This window comes from Phalacrocorax aristotelis, chromosome 1 (genome assembly GCF_949628215.1).
Source record: "Phalacrocorax aristotelis chromosome 1, bGulAri2.1, whole genome shotgun sequence".
Taxonomy (NCBI): domain Eukaryota; kingdom Metazoa; phylum Chordata; class Aves; order Suliformes; family Phalacrocoracidae; genus Phalacrocorax; species Phalacrocorax aristotelis.
In genome coordinates, this window is record NC_134276.1 from 177,916,024 (window position 1) to 177,940,357 (window position 24,334).

Here is a 24,334-nt window from a genome sequence, read left to right on the forward strand (position 1 = left end):
CTGCATTGAGACTATATACATACCATCAAACCAGGGGTGTTACCAAAGGCATACCACACAAAAAGCAGTTCTAAGTGACAGTGTGCATCAAAACATGCTTCCAATATTAAATCCACATTGCAATCCAAAATCTGAGTGAACTTTCTACAGGCATGAGAGCAAAAGGTTACTGAACCAGGTCCCATCAAACATCCTTAGATATCAGTATCCTGTTTGCAACAATAACCAGTAGTAGACACCTAGAAAAGGTATAAAACAGGACAAGTATACAGTGATACTTCCTTAGTATGCTCTCCCATCGACCAGCACTTCTTGGCACAAAGAATCCGAAGCAGATTAGTGTCTTTATATTTCATAGTTCTCTTCTGTGAATTTGGCCAGCTGCTTTCCGAATCCATATAAATTTTTAGCATTTGCAACACTTTATAAAAAGCCATTTCACACTTTAGCGATCTGTCCTGTGAAGATACCCGTTTCAAACATCTGCCCATCTGCTGGTTTCATCTGCTGCTCCCTAGCTCCGGCACTAGAAGACACAGTGCATTACTGTTCCCTGCTTCTCTCTCCCCCAGCCATTCATGCTTTTAGAGATCTGCATCATATGTGTCCTCACACCAGAGCTTGGTTTTATACTGAGACCACCACCAGACCCAACCACTCCCAGCTATGCTGCAAAGTTACATTTTGCAATCACCATCTACGCTGTTGACTTCTAAGTTAGCTAGGGTTACCATGATTCAGCCTGAACTTTCATTACCAAATTACCAGCCTCTCTTGAAGTACCTTTCATGGACAGCACTCAACCTAAAAAGGACGAGAAAAATCTTATACATATCAGCATCAAATACATCCCAGGAAGTATTAAAATAGGAGCCAAAGATCTATACATACCCTACTTATCTGTTCTAAGGATGGAAGAAGCAGAAATAGAATCCAGTTTTGCTCTTGGGGACCCATATCTAAGCCTTAAGTAGCTTGAAAAGGGGCAGAAGACATGCTCTCATTCTCTGTAATTCTCCAGGGCAGGAGTATTGGCCACCCCCTCGCCTTTACATTGAATAGAAAAGAACCAAAGCAAGCAGAGAAGAGATACAAGCCACAGAACAGAAAAGGAGGATGACACTGAAAACACAGCTGTCTGAATCTAAGCTGCACTCAGCACAGCTCCAAAGGAGGTAAAGTGACTTAAAGCCACTTTCCCATAAACACATATGCCCAGAAGCATCTGGCAGAAAAGCTGCTTCCCATCATAAACTCACAAGTCTTACAAAAGCTGTTCCATCAACTAGAGTATGCTGGAGCATGAAGGTAGCTTCAGCCACCTTCCTAACTTTCAGCTATAACACTATGGTATGTGTGAGGAGAAAAGATGGCATGAAAACTTTTTCAACAACCCAAGAGTCAAGAGCACTCTTCTAAAACTCCCCCTTTCACCTTCACTGTAATGCCACCTCTAAACTTTGTCACGGGGAAAGTAGAGAGTTCACAGGCACTAGTGAAGCATCACTCAACATTTAACCAAACACACACACACAAAATTTATCATTTGGTTTTACATTTTCAGCAAATATCCTCTTGTAATATTCTTTGTAACATTTTGGCATTAAAACATGAAGCCATTCTTTGCCAAGAAGAATAACGGCATATGATCACTTCTACCAGTTAAAAAAAATTTAATTAGACAATGTGGTTTTCTGACGTGTGTTTTACTAATTTTTAATATCAAATAAAAAAAAATTCCAGAATCTGTTACGCCATGAAAACAAAGTCCAATTGCTGCACAACCAAAACCTAAGATCTTGCAAAAAGTCCCAGCTGATCTAGACTATAAGTCATCGCCAAATCGTAATCTTAACCCCGCCCCCCCAAAAAAAAATAAAAAGGCTCAAGGCTTTTGAAATTATTTTCCTACTTGAGTACTGAAACATATAGCTTGAACAGTAGTAGAAATAGAAGTACAGTGAAAACTGCTAAAGGATTTTGAAAGATAATGCTGTATTGATTAAGCTTGTAGGCCTTTTATTGTATTAGACTTTTTTAAGAAAAGGAGATTATTTAAAAGGAAAAAAGTTTTTTATCCCTTTACAGTCTTAGCTCTCTCAGGGCTGCGAGGGATTGAGCCTCTTGATGTTGAAAAAATGAACTACCCCACCATTGAAACATGATAACACTCACAACTAATAAAAGGTAGTGGCTGATAAATGCAAAGAGGTTAAACAAGTGTAAAGGGGGAATAAGTCTCCAAACATGTATCTTACTTTCAGGGGAGACTTCAGATCTATAACCAGGAACTGAAACATCAATTCTAGGACCAAACTCCTTTCTCAGCTTATCTGTATGAAGTTGATTGGTTGGCTGAAGGAACAGCTCCCGACTTACGTAAGTGGTGCTGAGATCTGAAACAGATTAACATTGAATAACTTACTTTTTCTCCTAAAGATAACTGGGAAATTCCGCTATATAAGATGAGTGAGGAAAAAGTAGCAAAATATTTTGGCTTCAAATTCTTTTGGCTACGTTCCTCTGAATACCCTCATTTCTCAGGGCTGAGGAAACAACAGTCTTGCCTTCACCTCCCTCTTTTGTATTACATTCCTACTCCTGGGTGCACATCCTCCTCCCTTCAGCCTACAATATGTTCTTGTTGAACAGTTTTATACATGACTGCTCTATGTCACCAAAGATTTAGAGCTACTAATAAAAACATTTTGTTCAGGTGGAAATCAGGCTCTGAGGCTCCAGCTATCAAATCCAGTGTGTTTGTCTTCCCAGAAATTCGTGCACCTAACCTTAAGGCACCAGACACCATCTGACAGATGCTGACTCACTGAGTATAACATGCCACCTTTTTTCCCCCTTTCCTTAACACTGCTAACATCAAAGCTGCTATCACATATTATCTTGACATTGCCTAACATTCAAATAAAAACAATTGAGGAAGGTACTGCATATGTTTGCAGTGGTGACAAGGAAGATGGAGTTAGAACCAGTGGTAAAGCACTACCAGCACGCTACAAAGAAGTGAAGATTTCTGTAAGAAGAGAGGAAGACTACTGAATAGAAAAGCTAAAATAGTCAACTAGGTTTGCAGTACTTTCCAGCTGTACAACAGACTAACCCTTGAGAAAGAGCCTTAAGGAAGAGAAGTGATCAACCTCCTGAATGGGCAGTCAGACAAGCAGTCGAGTACAAAATGAGGAGTAGGGAAATTCACCTTATTGGTCATGGTAAACATTGTATAAGGCAAATTAAATGGAGGTTAACTCTATTTGTGTCAGAATTAATTTGTACCAGTGAGTCAAGCTGCAGAGCTACCTCCAAATTGAAAGAACAGCTGTGATCAGACCACTTATCAAAGCAGTACTGCAAAGCCAGCCAAAAAAAACCTTGGAAACAGATTTTTCCAGGTCAAGTAATCCAAGCATCTTCTTCACCCTCGACATCATTTTTACTAAGAGTACCCAAAACTGCTTTGAGGCAGTCTTGTCAGAAAGGGACAACCTACAGAATACACTAGAGTCATGGAATATACTTCAACTTTCATGAGTGAGTTCTATTGGAGGATAAAAAATGTTGGTACCCTTCCTATACTTTAATTTATTATTGCATTAAAATGTGTTCCTCCGGCAAAAAAAAAAGAAGTTACTTACTGGCCAACAAGCCATGAATTAAACTAACTAAAAAAGTATTTCAACCTACAAAAAACAGCAACAAAATTATATTGAAACAGCAAGCACATAAGGAGTGTAAGGCCATGCCTGCAGTGTAGATAGTCCCCACCTAGTACTAAAATTATCACATCTGTTTTATATACAGAAACAGCATCAAATGCATTCCTGTACCTCCCTTGAGCTACAGTCTGATGACACTGTGGTGGTACAGCCAGACTAAGTACCTTCCACAACCTCTCCCCCTCCTTGTCCCCATCCCCTTGTTTGTGAGGCTACTTTGCAAACTTGACCCCTGTAATGGCCTGTATAGGAAGTAGATCTATCATTCTGCACGAAGGACACCCTTCATTCCTTGATGAAGTTTACCAAAAAGGACTCCGAACTCTTCCACTAGTACAAATGAAGTGGCACTGGGTGGCCATGCAGAGATGGGAATGAGCACCTGGAGGTAGTATTGAGGAAAACAGAAGGGTGGTTCTAAGCCGGTGTCCTGCCCAAGTATGTGCCGAGTATTAAGAAAGATGCCAGACCGAAAGAAACACAGTGGTGATTTCAGAAGACAGTTAAGAGGAAGATTATCAATTTATCACATTTAAAGGAAACAAAAAAGTTTATTTTGAAGTGCATTTCTCTAAAAGTGATGTTCAAATGTTCTTTTCAAATGTTCATTCAGCTAATGGTTGATGCTATCATTCCTCATCAATAAGCTAATTTTTACAGTGAATTTGTTAACCTTCATTAATTAAACCTTATGTGTGGACAACTGTCATTCAGAACTGAAGTAGACTAAACTCAGTGACTTCAAGTGACAATGAAAACACTACCATGAATTTCAGTTTTGAAAGTGCCCACATGGGGCTACAATGAGGTTTAATCAATCCAATCACAATTCACACCTTCAGCTACTTCGAGTCAACTTTTGTGTGTCCCTGTATAAACACAGCTTAAACCTTGTTTATTTGGCATTGAAAATAAAACTCTGAATCAGAATTTTACACCACTTTGAACAATGAAAGAATATAGCTGCAAAGGATAATCTTTTTTTCTCCTTATTTCTAATAATTCTACACATATCAGTGGAGCTACCTGTTGAATCTGTTCCACATAGAAATTTACCAAAATATTTTAAGTCATCAGTAATTCTACATGTCTCTTCATTTTCTGAAAGTGGTGTCCTTGTAAGATGTCCAGGCCTGGCAGATAGGACTGGGGTAGGGTGGGGTGGGTGGGTATTTTTTTCTCATTTTCTCCAAATATGATTTGTCTTTTTCTTTAAATAACACCACAAAATAATTCTTTTATCTGCTCCATATACAATCACACTTTCTCAATTGCTAATTTATCCAGCCTGTATTTTTACCATTAGCTGCATTAAGCAATTAAAATTTCTTAAGAGCAAGTAACACTTTCAATGTTCCCAATAATTACCACAGGAAAGCAGTGTTTAAAATGTCCACTACCAGGAACTTCTTAGCTAACTTCTAGATTCAAACTCACGAATAGGTAAAAAGAAGTTAAAAAGAAGCCTGAGAGGTGTGCAACAAACCTCAGAGGCATCATGCAAGTATTCACTTCATTTGTGTTTTGCCTTCTCTTTGGGCTACTATTCAGTCAATGCATAAAATCCTAGGGAAGGAAATCAGTGGAATCCCATTAATGTACACCAGCTGAAATTCCAGCCCTCTATTTTCAAAAGGTATGTTTAGAATTTTTTTCACACACAACAGTGATACAATGCTCGCAATCAGCAGCAACTGGAAAATATCCACTGTCAACATGTCATATCTGCAATTAAATCATTATATCCAAACAGCAAGCTATAACTACTAATCAGGAAGAGTGATACTGGAACCATATATGGAGATAAATCTTAATTTTTTCTAGAGCCAATGATGCTGAATAGGCCACATAATTATAGTATTTTACTTTGTCCTTTTTCCTTTGTAATTCATAATACTCACATACGCTCTAACAATAATCAGATCAGTAGAACTGACATTTCTGGCATTATATGGGTCAATGGGATTTTTAGTATTGATTTCAGTGGGAGAAGAATTAGGGCAATCTTAAGAGTATCTCATCCACAGTGTTCGAAGTATAACGTTCATTTAGAAGATGCAGATAGGACCTGTGTCCTTTCCCAAACAGCGTGCCGTCTAGGCTGAGACACAAGAGAAACCAGTATGGGAAACAAAGAGCCAAGAGCCGTCATTAAGTCAATGGGACTGCTTTCTTCGCTCTACCTGCTTTCTGTTGATAAGAGACCAGTACCACAAATCAGAAGTAACCCAGCTGAAATCAATATGGCCCTGCCATTTTCATTCCAACGCCAGACAAGAATCAAACCTCAAACCACTGTAAGAAACACAATTTTGCAATTAATGCATCTTCTGCATTGCAAGTCACTGAATCCAATGTGAATGGGGCATCTAAAACAAATTCAAAATTTGTACTCGGGAAAATTTCCAGATACTTTAAAATATAGCCTGCTTTGCTGGGAATCCTTATTAAAAGATCAGAATTATTAAATGGAGATGTTTATTCCCTTTGCAAAATTCAGCTTCACCTATTAGCTGTTAACATGAGGAGGAAAGAGGTTCCATTTTGAAACACAGCAACAGCAATTGCAGTGTGGCGGCAAAACACTTTGCATGTGAAGTCTAAAGGGAGCAGTTAGAAGGACTGCAGAGTTATTGCCTAGCAGAGTCTGATGCTATCTGCTGTGTGGTGAGACACCTGCTAGTATATTAAGCTTGGCTTTAAAGAAAAATGTCTTTGATGTATTATTTGGTAGCGGTACTAAACTACTGAGCTCAGAACAAATCTTACAGAAACAAAGTACTTTTTGAAATTGAACTGCATATATTTGACTGAATTTGTACATTCATTTTAGTTCTGCCTTGTTTGATTGTACAATACATTTGAATCAGAGTGAGTGATGAACACATACATTAAAACCAGCTATCGCTCAGAAAATATATTTTTAATGCACACAGAAAAATGATGGAATGTTTTCCAGAGATATTTGGATGGCACCTGCTAATTGTGACAGGTTGGCTGTTCATTCCTCTGTATTAACTTGAACTATGCCCAGGGATTGCTAACCAGGCAAAAAATCTCTGCATACTTCTCTGTAATCCTTTTTTCTATAAAAGTCCCAGAATTGGAAAGAAATTAATGCTACTTACTACGAAAAGGTCACCATAAATCACTTGAGAAAACTTATTGTAAGTATGATTTACATGTCACTATCTAGATCATAACGACTTGCAATATTTGTACAGTAACAATGAATAACAGATAGGAAAGCAGGAACAGTGAAGCTTCGACCTTGCTTATAAGTTGTCTGTTGTTTTTATCAATCGAGCAAATGTTTCTCATGGGGCAAAAGACCATCATACAATACAGTCACTAGAGATGCATTTAATTTCACAAAATGAAGACACCTTAAAAATCATTAGCATTTACATCTGGCTATATGCTACTGTGTCTACCTAGCTACAGTAACTGAACTTTAAATGTATATGGAGAAAGAGAAAGAATAGGAAGAGGAAGAGGGAGGAGGAGGAGGAGAAGGAGAAGGAAGAGAAAGAGGAGAAAGTTTTGATGATGGCCTGTTTTATCCAGTAGGGATTCAGCTTTTTTCTGAATGTCTTCCACTGGGCTAAACAGAAGTAGATTTATTTAATTTCCAATGTGTATGAAGTGTTAACTAGGAGTTCAATCCTGCAATCTTAGTGCTGCAAATATCCCTCCTGACTTCTAAAAAGCTAATGGAAATTTTGATTGCAAGAGGACGGCAGAATTGCACAGAAAACATGTACTCCAGCACCCTGAAAAGTCCATTGTGCTGCCTCATAGCAACAGAGGCGAGGTTGCCACTGAGCTCCTATCAGGAAAACAGTATAATTTTATTTTGAAAGAAAACATTTTCTTAAATAGACGCTCAGCCCACTGACGTTATCTGAGAATTCATACCTATCACTCTTCCTCTTAATAATGCCTGTAATAAAAATGAAGGAGAAAACAGTCATAACTGAATTTCACATGCAACAAAATAAGAGAAGCTCACTGAAAGTATACCAAATGAATATGTACGCAGTATCTGTAATATGGCTGATTGTAACATTGTCATAAAGGGCAATCCTGTTCTGAGGAAAGAACAAGTTAGGTAAATTGTGTGTATACTAATTGTTTTTGTAAGAACCTTTATCAGTGGAGCAATGAAACAACACGTTACCCTAGCTGAAGGACAGCACGACTTCCTTCTAATGAAGGTGACACTGACTGTAACGTTGCTCTGAACATGGCCATGGGGACACTGCCGGCTACGGAGGTTCAGCAGCACCTGCCAGTATCACTCTTTATAACTATCCCTGCTGGGACCTTCAATATGGCCAAAATGTTAACTGGTTGAGCTGAAATCTTGTCTTCAAAATGTCTGCCTCAGATCTAATTCTTTTCCAAAATTTTACTCAACACCAGAAGAAAAGTATGGAAAAATATCGCATTTTGTCTCTTCTTGGCACTCTTTCCTTTTAAAAGCTCTGCTGTCCCCGTGCACTGGAGCAGAGGTCTAAAGGTCAGAAGGAAAGGTATCTTGTTTCAGGACCATGCTCTTTTCCTAGCACTGATCAACTTTAGGTGACCTAGCAGCTAGAGTCCCTCTCTCTCCATGTACCGATGGCTCGCAGCTGCCTCAGCTTAGAGGGAGGTTAGGGCCCAGAGGCAGTAAGTGAAGAGGCCGCCTTTCCCCTCCCTCAGCCATCCCCAACAGCTGGAGCAGAAAAGTGTCTGATCCAAATGCACCAGGGACAAAAAGCCAAGCAGAAAGGAGGGACAGGAGTTCAAATAAGCAAAGAGGTATATTCTGGTAATGCAGCATTTCAGGAGAAAGCTCTCTCTGCACAGCACCTATGTTATATTGAGCAAAACCCTCCAGCAGTCATGACGGCTGGCTGTTGTAACTGTGGGTGCATTACGTACGGTCCTGTGGCCTGATTTGTAGCAGAGCTAGATGCTATGGCTGAACCCAATGTGAAGTCTGTTCTGAATATCTGAAATAGTTTATAATGTTAAATACTTTGATAGAACATCTTGGGTTTCAAAATAAGATATCCAAATATCATGGACTTTTTATCTTAACCACACTGGTCCAATTTCCACCCAAATGTGCAGGCACTCCAGGCTCACTAATTTATTTATAGCAACATTAATTGCACTATTGATATTTTTTGGAAGCCCACCTTGGTGCCGCTAGAGACTGAGCTGCAGCCATGCTGAGTGCTCACAGTTGACAATGAAGCCCATGGAAGCTGTGCTTTGAACACATAAACTCTTCTGGTCCATACGTGCTAAGACACATGGGAGGAAAAAGTGCTGCACTGGGCATCTCATATTGCATGTCCTACACTTGTGTAAATTTTAACTTAAGTTTCTGGGGGCCTAGATCTCCATTTATAAAATAAGGCTAGCACCACCCCTTCCCTCCCTATGAGGTTTATGTCTTCTGTTCACTAACTGTTGGTGGTGCACTCTGATACCATACTGGATGGCATTTAAGAAAATTGCATGTAGCAGTTAGGAACTGGGGCTACAAAGCAAATGAAAAGTATAGAAAACTATTGAAAAGAGGGACAGTTCAGTTAGCATGGTCCACTTTGTGAATTGAATCAGACATTGTCCTACGTAGAAAACACTGGGCAGTTGCATAATTAAAAATCCTGATTAAGGTGCATACTAAAAAGGAAAAGAAAGTGAAGATAAAATTAACTTTAGCATTTATCAATAACTGTATGTTTAAATCATGCATCTTCAATCACATTTTTTCTTTAAACAGAAGCATTTTGCTATACACATAGTATACTCAAATCCTCTTGGAGCTAGAGGAAGGACTTCCATTTTTGGCCATGATATCCAAGTCCAGCCCTTACTATGCTGTACATCTTTAACACTTTCAAAGAAAAAAAATATTGTGACACTGCAACTTACATAAGTTTCTTATGTAAACTTTTACTGACCTACTTAAGTCACGGTGGAAAAAGCTACTGAAAAAGGTCCATAACACTGAATTCATTTAACAAATGTAAACCTAAAATCCAGAGTGATGTAAATTAGAAGCATGAGAAATGCTGAGGGGCCAGAAAAGGTGAAAGATGTTATCAATCTCATATGACATGCAGTGTAGAAAACTATGATGTCGGCTCCTATGAGATTTCCTATGACTTCCTACATTTTTAACAAGCTCAAGTTATCTTGTTGACAACTGTCAGTAGAAGTGAGACAGTTTAAAAAATAAAGGCATCAGTAGCAACTAACTTAAGGACAGGTCATAGCCAGTATGCCCATGCCGATACTTTGATGTCCACCAAGGTCATACACTCTGTGCTCTTCTAAACCAGAGGAGGTGGGTGCAGGATTAGCTGAAAAGTACTTTACTCAGCACCTACTAAATGGACCAGCGGGGTGAGCTGCAATGCCAGAGGTACTCCAGCTGTAAAGATGCTCCTGCCTAGTGGCAAAAGTTATATCCTCCCACTGAGCAGAAGACAACTCCAGGTAGTTCCAGGTGCACTGTTGATACAGGGACAGCATTGCAGCCCATTGCTTCACTGAGCCTTATCCTACGATGCCTGATTTTTAATTTTTTTTCAACAGAAAACTCTGTGAAGAAGTTTCTAATGATGCCTCATTTTAAACAGCATACAGCTAACTGTTGTGAACTGGAAATAAAGACATAATAAATAGGTATGATAAAACGGGTACACTGAAACCTGTTTAATATACTGTGTAAAAATAGATTATAAAAAAATACTGTTGAAATAGATGAGTACATTCCTTGTACTACTAGATTCTTGGACAGAAGTGGCAAACAATATGGAAAATAGCACATCAGAGCTTTATTTTACACCTAGAAAGTTTCTGATAGGGTTTCACATTAACTGCCACAATTCAAACAGAACACAGGCATGCACAGAGGTGTCTAAAAAGCAGGAAATACTAAGCAGTGTGGATGAAAGAAAGTCTAACTAGCCAGCTTTATGATAGTAAGAAGTGATTGAAATCTGAACCTTGCTGTATTTAACAGCCTGCATGTCACATTTCCCCAGACAGCTCCTCTGAAAGGTTGACCAATTTGTTTCAATACAGTGGCCACTCAACAGCACCAAAAAAGACAGCGTATATCCAAAGCACTGTATGGAAATTCTTCTTCCAAATGTACAATGTGAAGCCTAAAGTACAAAAGCAGTTAATTTATCACAGAAGCAGAGATTCCTACAGTAACTAATTCAAACTGCTGATGATGCACTAAATCAGAGTGAGTGATGAACACATACACAGCAGCAAGTGAAGTTCAAAAGGATACAGATCTATGTGATCAATGAGCTGCCACACAGCAAATGAATGCAGTGTTGACAAACGTACAGTAATAGAGATGAGGCTCCAAAATAATCAAACCAAATATAAGAAAAAATTAAAATAAACCAGCACAGAAATGTCTTATTACAGAGCTGGAGGTGTATCCTCACACACATCTAAATACCAGACCTTCAAATCACTGGGCTTTTTCTCTATATTTAATATGAAAAAAAAACCCACTGATAACTTGAAGAGGTGCCTTGCCATAAAGCAGTAAAACCTTCCAGGAAATGTAATACAGTGACACCAGTCATGTAAGCAACCATCTGTTTCAAGCACACAGATTAGGAACAACAGCCTACAGATGAAAATCTCACAAATCTAATATTGTATTGCATGTTACTGCCCTGAGTGATGACTGAACGATAAGGCCAACTTACAGTTTCTTCCTCTACCAATCTATGCAGTCCAGAAACATAATCAGAGCAAGCAGTGCTGACCAAGCCTCTTCGCACTCTAATCACTGTTGTAGCTGATTAACAGCTTTTTGACTGAAAAGCGACACTACTTTGTAAGCCTAGTACCGCCATTCAGTGAAGTGCACCTCTTCAATTTCCCTGGAGCATATGAAACTTTGCACATCACGAAAGATGTCAGGACTTTTAAAAAGAAAGAAATCACCTACTGTGGGAAGGCAGGGTTTATTAGACATTTTCTACAAAAATAATAGCTGTGATTTTCTCATATGCGAGTGTTACCGGCTGTGGCTATTACTGTCGTTATTCAATTATTCATTACAGCCAATATAAATATGTTCTCTTTTGGTTTTGCCTATGGAGTGCTATGTGAGAACAGTGAGAAAGTTCTGTCTTTGTTACTAAATCTTCTGTTTGAAAATGTCACATGATTCAAGACATTATAGGGCTTCCAGAAGATCATACCATCACTAGGTAGTCTCTTGACTGCAGTTTTATTGTGGAACTTCCACACTATAATCTAATGGTCTTTCACAGTATATTTACCATGATAGGAACAGGCCAGCTATTCCTGACAGATATGAACCTCTTCAAAGCCATCTACGCTATAAAACTGAACATCTCTACTACAATTTTACCTCCTTACAGACTTCTCAACAGAACAGTTTGCTGAACAGTTGGGGATCATGTGCACCTTTGTGTTCATATTCATTGTTAAAGGATATCCAACAAAGCGCACCATTTTCCATCAACTTTTTTCTTCTTTTTAACAAAACTGGTTGTTTCCTTTGACAAATAAGGGATTTTCCTCCCCTAAACTATCTTGATCTGCTCTTCAAAAAGTCCACCTGCCAGCTGATAGCATGTAATTAGATTAAGAAAAAAGTTGTAATGAAAAAAAAGAAGGTAGCTCTTCCATTTGCTTCTTGCTCTAAACCTTATCTTTTCCTCTGCTTAACGCAAAGGTTAGCATATTTGTTGTAGCTTCTCTTATATAAAAGATCTAATTCTGGAGCTCTTTATTGGATGATGAATCATACCTTGATTTCAATGAAACCACAAACACTCAACACAAACACAAATAAAGGGCTACTAATTTTGGCTTATGTTAGTGTAATAAGACCACAGAAATACTCTTTTTTTTTATCATCTGTGAAACACTTAAGGACATACCTAATACACTAAAAAGAAATGAAATAATATTAATGCTATTAACACTGATGTGCTCCATGTACTGGAGGCTGATGAAAAACAAAGCAAATAAGATAAAGGGAAGGTCCTTCAGAATTCAGCTACTCAGCAAGCCATTAGAATAACCCAGGAGGAACGAACCATCAAGAGCACTTTCAGAGTATTTATTATTTGAAGAGATTTAAAAATAGTAGTAATACTTGATTTTGCAGCTGTCCTTGAGAAAGGCCATTTAGCTGAAAATTAGAATTCCATGATAAAACTGGATTCAAGGCAATAAAATGCTAAATCCAAAGTAATGGTACTGGGGCTAAAGAGCTAAAAAGCCTAAACCAATGCATGATAGAAAGGGTAAATTAGTCCTCCAGTTCCCCTTATCATTAGTGAAGCTAGCCTCCCAACTCAACAGTGCAGGAACACTATTTTGTTAGATCCACAAAACACAGAGAGTTAAATGATTGACAGACATTTCCAATTGTATAATTTGTAGCTTCTGAACAAGCCTATGACCTTTATGTTTTATTTTGTTCAACTTGGGGGCATACACATGGAAAACCTCTATCTGGATTTCAAACAGATTTTATAAAAGAAGTTAGAATATCATCTTCCTACTGAACTGATGCCAAGACTTTCACTAGTCAGATTTTCACAGTTAGATGTTTCATAGACTTTCATTAGCAAACAGAAGAGTTTCTATTTAGAGCGGAACCGGTGAAAAGCAGAAATAATAGGAAACTACTCAAATCAAAAAACAAAGCTCCATTACAACTTTACAGTAATTATGATTACTTAATCCCTGCATAGTCTTATTCTTTGATCTGAACTTTTTTCTAAATTTATTTCAGGACAACTTGCACACTGTTATTTCTCAGGCAAACATAGAAGAAAATAGAAAAAACAGATCTGACATGTACATATTAAAACCTTCTCTTTCTAAAACCCTGAGTGAAATGCTTTTTTTGGAAAAAGTGTTAATGAATTTCCATATGAATGGATCTGTGCAGGCAAAAGTTTCTGGCTGGAATATGGAGTTTGCTGGAATAAGGACAGAAGTCACGTTGGCTTAAATGAGGGTTTTACCCTTGATATATACAAGATTATATGAAGGAAACTTTTGATTTCAAGATTTCTTATCTGGATAAGAACATTATCTAACTGATCTGATCTGATCTGATGTTACAGCTAAGAAAATGATCCAACTCGGTCCTGGGAATAAGTTATGCCTCAAACCCTGAATGTCCTGTAAACTCTCCAAAAAGCTGTATTTCCCCAGCAGGTTTCCTTTCATTGCCTATTGCATGGAACACACCTCTCTGACAGAAACAATGCATTTACGTAATTTTTGTTTTATATTTTATCTTCCAATTTATTTTGGTTAGAGGTAGAATTATTCTGTTAAAAAATGACCTGGTTCCTAGACGTAGTTTATTTAAATTTCAAAATGAAAAGCTTACTAAGAACAGATAAGATTGATTGCTCCTTCCATCTTAGCATAATTGTATTTCAGGTGAACATCAATTTACTTTAAAGGACACTTCTAAGTAGCAGGCTGCATCATACATAATTCATCAATCACAGCTGCCTGATTTACTCACGCAGATTTCAGTGGAATAGAGGGAGTTGCATTGTTTTTTATGCTTTGGCTTGTTTGTTTTTAAATAGTTTACGAAACACTCATTTACACTGAATTATTGCTGAAAAGAGTTCATCCTTGGTAATCAGCATGTTGAATTTCTTTCTCTTCGTACAGAAATGTTACCTCTCTAAATTTCTTTTAAAAGGCAGAATGAGCTTTCAAAACATTGTTAAAATAGAGAGCACTCCATGCTTATCAAAGATAATAATAAAGCTCAAGGATTTTTCATGGGGGAAAGGGAAGGCAAAAATATTTATCTGAGAACCATTACTGGTTTTAGGGTTGTGTATTTTCTAGCTGGCTTGACATAATTTGTTATTTTTTGTTACACCAGCATACAAATGTAATTGAAGAGAAGTAGCTCTTTCTTCAGCTAGCCCTCCACACAGTTGTCACATGGATAAAATGGCTTTTATGTGGCAATCTACACAAAACCGACACAAAACCATGTGCCATTTAAAGTGCATTTGCTTGATACACCAAGAAATATAGGTGAAACTGGAGGCACTGCAGTGTGTCTTACACTACACAGCATCTTCCATGAAATTCAGATTCAGGGACGTGTTGGTGCCTCAGATGGTCCTAAAGTAAAGAAACATTTCCACAAATAGAATCAAATATAGTTTAAGGAGACAAAAAGAGTGAGAGCAACTGCTAGAAATGCACACCCACACGAAGTCAGAAATGCCTTTACTTACTTGTAAGCCCATCTGAAACACAGAGTGACCCATAAAGTTAGCCAACATTCGAATTAGAGCTGCACCCTGTGGGAAATAATAGAGAAAAAAAAGAAGTTACTGGTTTTGCATGTCAATATCACACAGTAACAACAATCTGAAGTAGGCATTTCCATCCAACACTGTCATCTTGGAAACTCGTGATTAATATAATCTTTATTTGTGCTGGAATGAAAAAGAGAGAAGATAATGCAAATGCTTACAAGAAAAAGCGAGGAAGTATTCTGATATTGTTAATATCCTGCCCCATATATTGAATAAGGCGCAGGTCATAAAACACACTCTCTCCACTGCTGGAGCATGGATGTGTCAGCTCCACAGCTGGTTGCCCCAGCCCTTCTGTGCACTCAGCAGTACCGCACAGTTTTAAATGAGGGCAAAAAATAATGTCCATGCTAAACTCTACCACAGTGATTATTCGTAATATTTTCACCTCCATTATACTATGGTAAATCAGGATTTAGTGATACTACTTTCCTTTGTAAAAGCCTTCCAGATCTGATGATCTGGAAGTGGATCATTTTCATAAGACTTCTATAAGATGTGGTATACATATTTGACTTATTAATAATCAGCTTATTTCCCAGACTGTCATGCAAAGAGGTAAGTACTTGTATAACACTCTTTCCCTACTTATACCAGTTCTTAAGCCTTTCCCCTTCAGGCAAAGAGGAGAGATCTAAAAAATTTCTTTTGTTTCACAGGTGATTCTAATTCTCAGTGCTTACACCAAGAAACAGATAGATACATGCCAGAGTAGCTTTCTTTAAGGCATCCCTTTTGTGTTTTCTCACTCCCTCTCAGAAACACAATTGCTGTGTATTTTCCCCTTGCACAAGTGCTCTATTTCAAGCAGAAATATCTTTGCAGGTCTGATTTGATGATTTAGCTGTAATAACCCACTTTGCAATCCAATTTCAAGACAACCAGCCTTCCAGTTCCGTTAATCAAATGTTATACTTAGTACTGATGACTGCATGAGAGGGAGGACACTTCTGATTTAAAGTCAGTGAATGAAAGTCCATAAGAAAACATGACGCTAGAACTCAACAACCTCAGCTACAGATGTAGGTTCAGGAATTAGGCTAATGCTCAATTAGAAACATTCCACAGATTCAAAAATTCACTGGTTCTAAAGCCAAAAGGACTATTACAACAATGTAATCTGAATTCCTGCATCAACAGAGGTCAAACAGTAATTTAGGCAAAAACCCTATTGCTTCTTTTTACACAATAGCATCTACTTTAGGAAGATTCAAGAAAAGGAAAATGTTTCACAGTACTACATAACTTGTCACAACTAATATTTACTCTCACAGTGAAAATGTGCACCTTTTTAATAATTTGAATTTTTCTAGCTTCAGCTTTCAGAACAAGATTTTATGTCTTTTTCTGCTAGATTTAAGTTCTAAATAGCTTTGGAATTCAACAGTTGTCCAATTTTTAGACCATTTAACACGTTCCACTCACTCGTTTGTATAGTGCCTATTTTTGAAGTACTGAAGGAATTATCTGTAATAACCAACATTTGAAATAAAGATATATATATAAAAGATCAGTAAGTTGTTAGTAAATCTTAAGAAACATGACAAGTTCTTCAAACAGGCAGCAACAATAAATAATGTATAGTTACTAAAGTAACTAAAAAAAGAGAAAAAATAATTCAGGAGATGTTTGTAATTGCTTGTAAGAATTTAACAGTGGATAGGTCAAAAGATGGTGTTTTCATTATGAACTCTATGCTATGGTTTTACAGTTATACCTAATCTTACTGGGAGACCAATCATGTCTGGAACACACAGTAGCACAGAAAATAATCCATACTGAAACAGATTATTACCTGAACAGACAAGACCATAGGTCAGGAATCATTATTACCCTTATTTTACCAGAGGAACAAAATGAGTAAAGTTCTCAGAGATGTTTAAGCAGATAAGTAGCAGATAAATCTGTCTAAGCGAATAAACATCAGACAAAAACAAAATCTAAGAAATAGATAAATCTGATTTATCCGATTAGTAACTTGGGAAGGGCAAACCAAAACATCCATAGCAGAACCAAAAATGTATACAAGAGATCAGTCTAAACCCTTAAAGACAAAGACATTCTTCTGCTTATTACACATCCCTTTTCCAACTCACTTGTTAGTATTTCAGGGTCCCCTTGCTTCTTTCTCACAGTTTAAATTTCACATAGTAGCAATGGGCATATATTTGGAGAGGCACCTTAACTCTACTGATTTCTGTGAGAAGTAAGCAAATAACTTTACATGTCTTTTTTTTTATCCAGAGACCAAGAACTGTCAGACACACATTAAAAAAAAAATTATAAAATTCCTCTGACGGGTAACATTTAGCCACATTGGATGGAAATATGGATGGCCCTTACACACCAAACAAAATAAAAAAGCAATTAAAGACTGAATAGGAGATCCAAGGCACAAAGGCAGGACTACTCTCTCAGGATCCATGTTTTCACAGCTACTTTAGAAGTACTTTCTACCAATTACTTACCTTCAGGAAACTCAGACCAGAACAACAGTATACTTGTCCCAGCTCTGCCATCTTCCCCACACAGGAAGGCAAACACCTTCTTGAATTATTTGCTGAAGGATAGTATAGGAAAGGAGAGAGAAGGAAAGGAACGGGATTCTGAAGAAAAACTGGAAAACAGAAAAGCAGAGAACCTCAAGGGGAAAAAACTGTCTTAGGGAGGAGGGAGGAGAAATGGGAGCAAATGCAGCCCTTGGCATGGAGAAAAAAGAAATGGGAGAAAGAAAAGGGAGGAAACCACTTATTTCAACCTTTATTGCACCCTGAAAGCAGACAAAACAGAGAATAGCAATACATTTGTAAGAAGAGCAGAAGCAATCAGTACATTCCCAGCTCTAGGATTCTGGGAAGAACCAGATGCTGGCACTCTGACTGGAGATTAAGAGAAACAGGTTTGCAGGGAGAAGGATTAAAAAGCAAGAGGTAAGCAAGAGGAGCTTGGAGGATGACCCTAACCAGAGTCAGCTCAGTTACAGAAGCAATGGAACACACAGCCTTGGGTCATCTGAATGGCGCAACGTGCTAGCGTTTTCACTGCCTATCTGCCTAGCAAGCAGTGAACTAGATGGAGTACAGAGGACCTATGTTTCCATACCTTCTGAAAGCTTCTCTGACCTAGACCTAAACCTGCAGAAAATCCTAAATCACAACAAAACTGTCCTGCTGCAGAGGACGCTCTTTGGAACCCATCAGCATTGTTCCCTGAATGCCCTGACACATAACCAATCTGCTCCCCACTTCACTCTCAGGGCCACTTTTGCTCTGCCAACATTTGTCCACCTGAGGAATGATGTATGGAGTCTTGAGAAGCGAACCTGGCTTTCTTACAGGGTAGAATGGCCATATATTGATGATTTAAGTGCTTTCCTCCAGGCAGTGGATGACTCAGTACCTTGTCAAGAGGTAAACCACATTGTTTTAACAGGTCTAGTGGAAAGCAATTCTTTCCTATTCAAAAAACATACCTATGTTCCTGCCAGTGTAAAATCTGACTCACCCTAAGCTACTGTACACCATCTTAATAAAACTTTATTCAGACAAATACAGTGGATATTCAGTCAATGATTACTGGCACTACCTGGTTCTGGTGAAGCACTGTTCATTAGCAGATCTCATGAGTGCTTTGTAACATATTCATATCAATATCCTGCAAAGTAAAGGGAAACTGAGGCACAACATAGTGAAACCATTTGCCGAGAATCACCCAGCATGTTCTTCATATAACCCATGACACAGCCAAAGCTTCCTCAGCCTCAGCACTGTTATCAGAAAAGAAGACCATGTCAGCTACTCCATGGAAATTAACTGTACACACAGTCCTTTTCTGCAAAGTGCTCCTGGAAAAAAGCATGCTCATGGGCAACTATCCAACACAGGCTGAAATGCTGTAAGCTTATGCTTTCTTTCCCTGAATAAACTGGTTTGACCATTCACACCACGGTAACGACCATCCATAATTGAAACAAGAAGCAAAATTCCTTCATATGTGAGCTGAACTTGTCTTTGAAATCTACAAAATGAAAAGTCACAGCTAAGGCATTCAGTCTAATTCTCTCCATGCCAACATAAAACAATGTGACTGCAACCTTGACCTCAGACTAAATGAAACTAATTTTTAAAGACTCACTCCTACACTTTTTGATCCTGTGGCATCACTACAGGTTTACTGTAAGTTAATTTAACTCTGACTTATTGACTGATCTCATTTTATTATGTCTGATTTCTTATACTAATAGTTTCACTTGCAACTTGCATGCTGTAATCATTTCTTAGGCAAAAGAAAGTACCAAATGGAATTTTCTTTAACAGGAAAAAAAAAGTAAGTCTTATGTATGAACCCACAAAAATATGACTACTTCACACAACACAGTACTGTTATACAGCCACACAGGAGGGGATATATCTGGCTATATGCAGGTATCTGTAGCATTTGTATCTACAACTACTTTAGTTGTTTAGACTTCCTTTACAGTCACTGGACAGCACCAGTCACTCCGGGGTGCACTTTAGCTCATCTTAAAGTAGACCTGTGAAGAGATCAGAAGAGTTGTACCCTAAAAGTACCCATCTCTTGTAATTCACTCCAAGTGTAGCCTTGGGTGACTAGCTCATATATACATATTTGCACTGCAGACATCTAAAGTGAGGTGAGATGAATTCAACTGCATTGTCTAAAAAGGCCATGTAGAGACTGATTCCCCACTCTGTTACAAAAGTTCTGTACTAGCAAGTAGTTCCCAAGAATTTCTGAATTGTGGAGATATAAAATTGGTGTGACACCATCCTTTTCTATATATACAGTCATATATCATATCTCGGTTTATTGTACATTGTCATACTTTCATATAAGAAAACCAGCAAAGGTAGGGATTCAAGAGAAGGCCCTGAAGAGAGGGCAGCGTGCTTGCTAGCTTAAGGTGGATGTTCTGTACTGAGCAGACAGCAAAGAAAAGCACTTAAAATAATGAACCTGCGAAGCAGTTGCAGTGAAGGAAGCCATGTAAAAATCAGTAAACCAGCACACAGGATCTTGCAGAAGCTAGGAGGCAAGGGCAAGGGGCCATGTGTGAAGAGATACAAATGAGCTGTAAACTCATCCAGCATTATTCTTTTAAGGACCAAAAACTATGTCGGTATTCTAGAAAGTACTCAAGAGAAAAAAACGTCACCAACAAAATACAGAACCCATGAACTACAGCTGATTCTTGTGAGGGTGAAATTATCATTTTGTAAATGCATTAGGGTGGGGGAAGGCAAAGAGACCATACAAGGCTGACCCAGAAAAAGCATAGCTCTTCTGCTGTCCTTCCCACCAAAACTTGTCATTTCTTCCTAGAACATCAACTTATTTTTTCTATTTGGTTCTGATTTTGTGTGTATTGTTGTTTTTCTTTTAATTGTAGGATTGAGATTCATCTGACTGAACGCAGATGCCCACATTGTAGCTATCTGATGCTTACTCAGTTGTATACAGCTGAGCCAGCTGCCTGACTACTTTTTAAAGGCACTGGAAAGAGAAGCAGGACTTCAGCTCATCCTGATTCAGCTCATCCAAAGACATGCATCTAGAATAGGACAGATTAATTTCACCCTAAAAGTGCCTGTTTATTTTTACTGATGATACAAGGAGGTTAGAGGACTAGTTAACTGCATGAGCCTACACAGTGAACACCCCAAGTGAAATTACGTGAATCCCTCTGAAGATGTTATCCTGCAACTTACGGAGCAACCTTAGAAAACACGAAAGCGCAAACAGTGCAAAAACACCTCCCTGAGTTTCCTAAATCTGAGGCAGCATCTTGCAGGCTCACCTATCCATTTATCTCACGTAACGCCAAATATCAGTAATAATAATTACACAGACCTCAGTATGTGTCTTCTTCACTTAACATCCACCCTGCCATCCTTGCTTAGGAATGAAAGCTGTTAATATTTATTTAGTTCAGAACAATCCCTTTTATACCATACAAGCTAAAATCAGGAAGTACCGTGGTATGAAAAACACCAAGGTGTAAGCAGGGAGTGAGGTGCTGAGGAGAGCAGCATTGGGCTACCAACAAAAATTACATAACTGAATTTCTAAACAAAACAAAATGTAATATGTCATTTTTCCACAAAACCTCCACCTATCCATTTTGCTTTTTCTTCTCCCATTTAAAGAAAAAAAAACCACAACATTGAACACAAGTGATTTATTAACATTCTTCTATTGTGCAGTAGTCAGGTCAAAATCAGTCTTGATTAATATGTAATAGCACTGCTTGTTTTTCAAATACAATGGGACACAGATAGGAGGCCTACAGTTATTTTTCTGTATGCTGGTATGCCTGCAATTCAAGATTAGGGTTACTTTCTCTCTAGCTAAGGGATATGTGAGTTACTCTATCCTCTACCTCAATTACACTAGATGTTATTCATATTATTGTTAGAGCTATTATTATCAGTAATAACTTCTTATAATGGCCTTCATCTTCATTGATTAAAACAAGGCTCAGACCACATACAGACACTCACAAAGGTACCATTCTTTCATAAAGAGCTCCTGATTTAAGATGAGAATCAATATACAAAGTTTGATGGCTACTAATATATACCTGATGTATACTAGCATTCTCTTTTTTTAATTAATCAGCCACATTACACACAAATTAAATAGTTCCCTCCTTAAACTATTTACTCTGAGCTATAGCTGAGGTGCCTTGTCAAAGACTTTTTTTACATCCAGTGTCTCCTGACTCCCCCCAAGAACTCCAGCTGGTTAGTGAGAATCTCCTTTTGCAGCGGTTATGTCCAGGCTAGACCAACATATTTATCCATGTGCTCAGTTATCTTACTCTTTATATCCCATAAAGTCCCCACCTCACTGGAGAAGGAAGTCAAACTCATTCGCCTGTACCTCCCAAGACTTCCCCTTCCTGTACATTATCCCAGCAATTCTCTGGCACAATGGCCATTAGTAAGTATGGCCTATGTCCCATCGCCAGAAGTTCTGCAGCTCCACATCTCGTTACCTTCAGAAGGTGTGGGCAGATGCCACCCAGCTCTCAGACTTCTTAACAACTACTCTTTTAGTTACTGTTTCCCATATACCTACCTCAAATTTATAGTTCCTGCAACCTATCTGTTACAAAGAATAAACTGAGCATGGGAATCAACCCACTCTTCAGCAGGAAAGCCCAGTACAAATGATTCCTTGTAATTCCCTGCTATATCCTTAAAAATCTGAGTCCCCCTTCTACACTTTTGCCGTTACATGGCCCCTCATCCAGTAAGCCAGAGCCACATCTGCTGTATACACTCAAATCAGGAATGAACCACCTTAGCAGAATCACTTAAGATCACACAAAAACTTATAAATTTGGACAAATATGTTTTTATTCATGAAACATGCTGAAGAATATTTTTTAGAACTGCAAATGTAATGAAAGCAGCATACGGGTTGGGTTTTTTTCTTAAAAATGTTGAACATGTTTTTACAGTGCTCTGTCAAATACAAGCCTAGGGGTATCCACAGTCAAATGGGTTCTTAAGTAAATTAGTATAATTTCATTTCAGTTCAAAGTTCCTGAATTCACACATTATTCTTTATTTCCCAAAATCTTAGATAACTCTGTCATTCTAAGTTCATTTCAAATATTAGAAGAGCATATTACCAAGCCCTAATACAAAGAATGCATATTTGCACATTATTTTTGTAATGCAAACACTAGCCAACAAGTAATATCCAAGTCACGTTTTCCAAAACAATCATTCTTTGTTGGTACTAAGCAACCACAGCTGGATGCCCCATGAAATTTAGCTTATTGGGAAAAACACAGCATGAATTAAAGTGAAAGAACAATGTACATCGAACATGTAGCAAAAATGTGACATTTAAAAAAGAACTCTTACATAAAATTAAAAACCAAAATGAAATCGGTCAAATCCTGGAGAAATTTAACACCAAAAAAAGATGTTTTGACTAAGTCACATCTGCAGAATTTGCTCAAATGCAGGTACAGAATAGTGTATATGTGTGTAAATGAATTATTTAAAAACTTGGTCAACTGAGCTGTTGTGTTACACTACATGTAGTGCACTGAATTAACTGAATTGTCACCCTCAGCATGTTAACGAAAAGGACCAATGGATGGGAGAAATCTCAGTGGAATGGCTGTTGAGCAACTGGGGTGACCTTAAGCAAATCAACAGACATCCCTTACTACTTCTATAAGAACAACTGAAAACTGGGTAACCACTTTCAAATCCAGGTGTCACATTTAATTTGTGCTTCTTTAAGCAAACATATTCACCATATACTCTTGCTTTTTCCTTTTTTCCCCAAGTCCAACCATTCCTCAGGTCCCACTCAGAAGGTCATGCTGAAATGTATTTTACCTTCCTACTTTTGTGATATGCGTCCTTAACCTGACAGCTGTGGAATAAGTGTGTCCTGTTCATGCCATCAGTTACAACACAGTACTGTGGCAGGCTCCTGAGAGACCTCTGCTGAAGTCCTACTGAGCTGTAAAAGTAGAGATAATTGCAAAGCCTTCCCTGGAACTCAGCTGTCTCTACCCAAAATATCTCATCTCTGGGAACTGCAGAAGTACTCACAGAGATATTCTTCTCAGGGAATTAATTAGACTGTATCATGAGTCACCAGCACTAAATCCCTCTTTCATTTCAGAAGCTGAGCACTGTAATACACCAGTTTGGCTATCTTCTGTATTCTCTAACGGCACCTCCAAACACTACAAGAAAAATGAAGCTTAATGCATGTGAATTTGATGAGTGTGAATGCTTCCTTATTTGATTAGGATAACAGAATGTATTTGTTTAAACAAGTAAACATGTGCCTATGAATTCCTCCCTGTGGCAGAAATGTAAAATGTTCAAATGAATTCCTAGAGGCTTTCCCTTTGGAAAACCCATGTAAAAGTTGTAAGTAGGAAGGAAGGAGATAGGTATATGCAGACTATGTAGCATAATAATAAAAAATGTGACAATAGGAGCTTAATCCCAAAAGTCTTAGTCTGGGCCATCATTTAATGACACACTGAAGTACCTTAAACATGTAAGCAACCCAGCTTAAATTCCATAGCTTACATACATAAAATTAAGCACATAACAACATCCTTGGCTGAATTTGGGTTTGACCGGTTTCCCTGCACTTTGTAATAAATTGTTAAAATGTAAGGGATTACATTCATTGAAAGGAGCCAAAAAAAAA

General features: G+C 38.1%; 1 protein-coding gene across 1 annotated transcript in view; it reads right to left on the reverse strand.

Annotated features, from left to right (window-relative positions):
* The window catches only part of TRHDE (thyrotropin releasing hormone degrading enzyme), a 216,237-nt gene that overhangs the window by 76,701 nt on the left and 115,202 nt on the right, over nt 1-24,334 (reverse strand). Inside the window, exon 7 of the mRNA XM_075080790.1 lies at nt 15,032-15,097. Coding sequence (XP_074936891.1) covers nt 15,032-15,097 — 66 coding nt within the window. The remainder of the gene's footprint in view (nt 1-15,031; nt 15,098-24,334) is intronic.